The sequence below is a fragment of the Penaeus monodon genome, chromosome 23 (assembly GCF_015228065.2).
Source record: "Penaeus monodon isolate SGIC_2016 chromosome 23, NSTDA_Pmon_1, whole genome shotgun sequence".
In the NCBI taxonomy this organism is placed as follows: domain Eukaryota; kingdom Metazoa; phylum Arthropoda; class Malacostraca; order Decapoda; family Penaeidae; genus Penaeus; species Penaeus monodon.
Window position 1 is genome coordinate 15,393,856 of NC_051408.1, and position 1,037 is coordinate 15,394,892.

A 1,037-nucleotide genomic window follows, 5' to 3' on the forward strand; every position below is an offset into this window, starting at 1 on the left:
AAAGGGTTAAAAGAGGTCATCAGACTCAGGTCATGTATAAGGATACCAACACCAGCGCCAATGCCAACGAGAGTGTAATCCACAGGTGACGATGGAGAAGGATCAAAAATACTACTTCATCACGCTGGCCTTGACCAACGTTACCGTAGAGGACGCCGGCAAGTACAAGATCACCGCCAAGAACGAGCTCGGAGAGAGTAACGCCACCATTAGCCTTAACTTCGACAGTGAGTACAACGACTTCAGAAGAGAGACATGTGTCACTTTGGACTGTCGAGGAAAATGTTGCAATTGCATTTTCCTGACTTGCGAGATAGGACCTTTTAGGATTGGACCTTTAGGAATTTTTGGTCTTTATTAGAGATCGATTAGGAGTTGCTGACTTACCTACTTTTTTACAGGACTTATTATAGACTAATTAGAAATGCACTCTATTTGTCAACGTTTCGACTAAATGACAAAATAATTAAAGAGAAAAAGACAACAAAGTATATCTAATATCACGCTGCCACTTCATAAAATATTCTAATTCTCACCACAGAAAACTTAATAAAAGAAATCGGACTTATCGACAGTTAACCCCACAATTTTTTTCTTTTCTTTTTTGACAAGCACGTGACAGATATTTTGAAACACGTGACAAAGTCTACATCTCTGAGATTACCTGAACAAAATGATAAACATTTTTGACTTTGATGGGACTGAAAACCCACAAGAGACGACTTTTGAATACAAGGACCCGACGGCCTAATGAGCCTGATATAACCCCGCGCCCTCTCACATCCCAAACGCCTCAGGGGGTAAATGCATAATGAAAAAAAGACCTTATTATGTACTCTTTTAATTCCCTGTCTTTCACATGTTTTAATTTATTTCTAATTAATTATTTTAAAAGCTATTTAAGCTGAGGGCGGGGCATTTTCTTGCTTGCGTGACCCTGATCTAACCATCTTTTTCCTCCACCTTATCGAGATGTGGACATCAGTGTTTTTACTTTTTCCTCTACTTTTTATACCTTTTTTGTGATTTGAATATTC

At 38.7% G+C, this 1,037-nt stretch overlaps 1 protein-coding gene across 1 annotated transcript in view; it reads left to right on the plus strand.

The window, feature by feature from the left end:
• LOC119588147 (twitchin-like) overlaps positions 1 to 1,037 on the plus strand; it is a gene marked incomplete in the record, with an annotated part of 124,648 nt that overhangs the window by 17,758 nt on the left and 105,853 nt on the right. Inside the window, 1 exon segment of the mRNA XM_037936853.1 lies at positions 86 to 227. Coding sequence (XP_037792781.1) covers positions 86 to 227 — 142 coding nt within the window.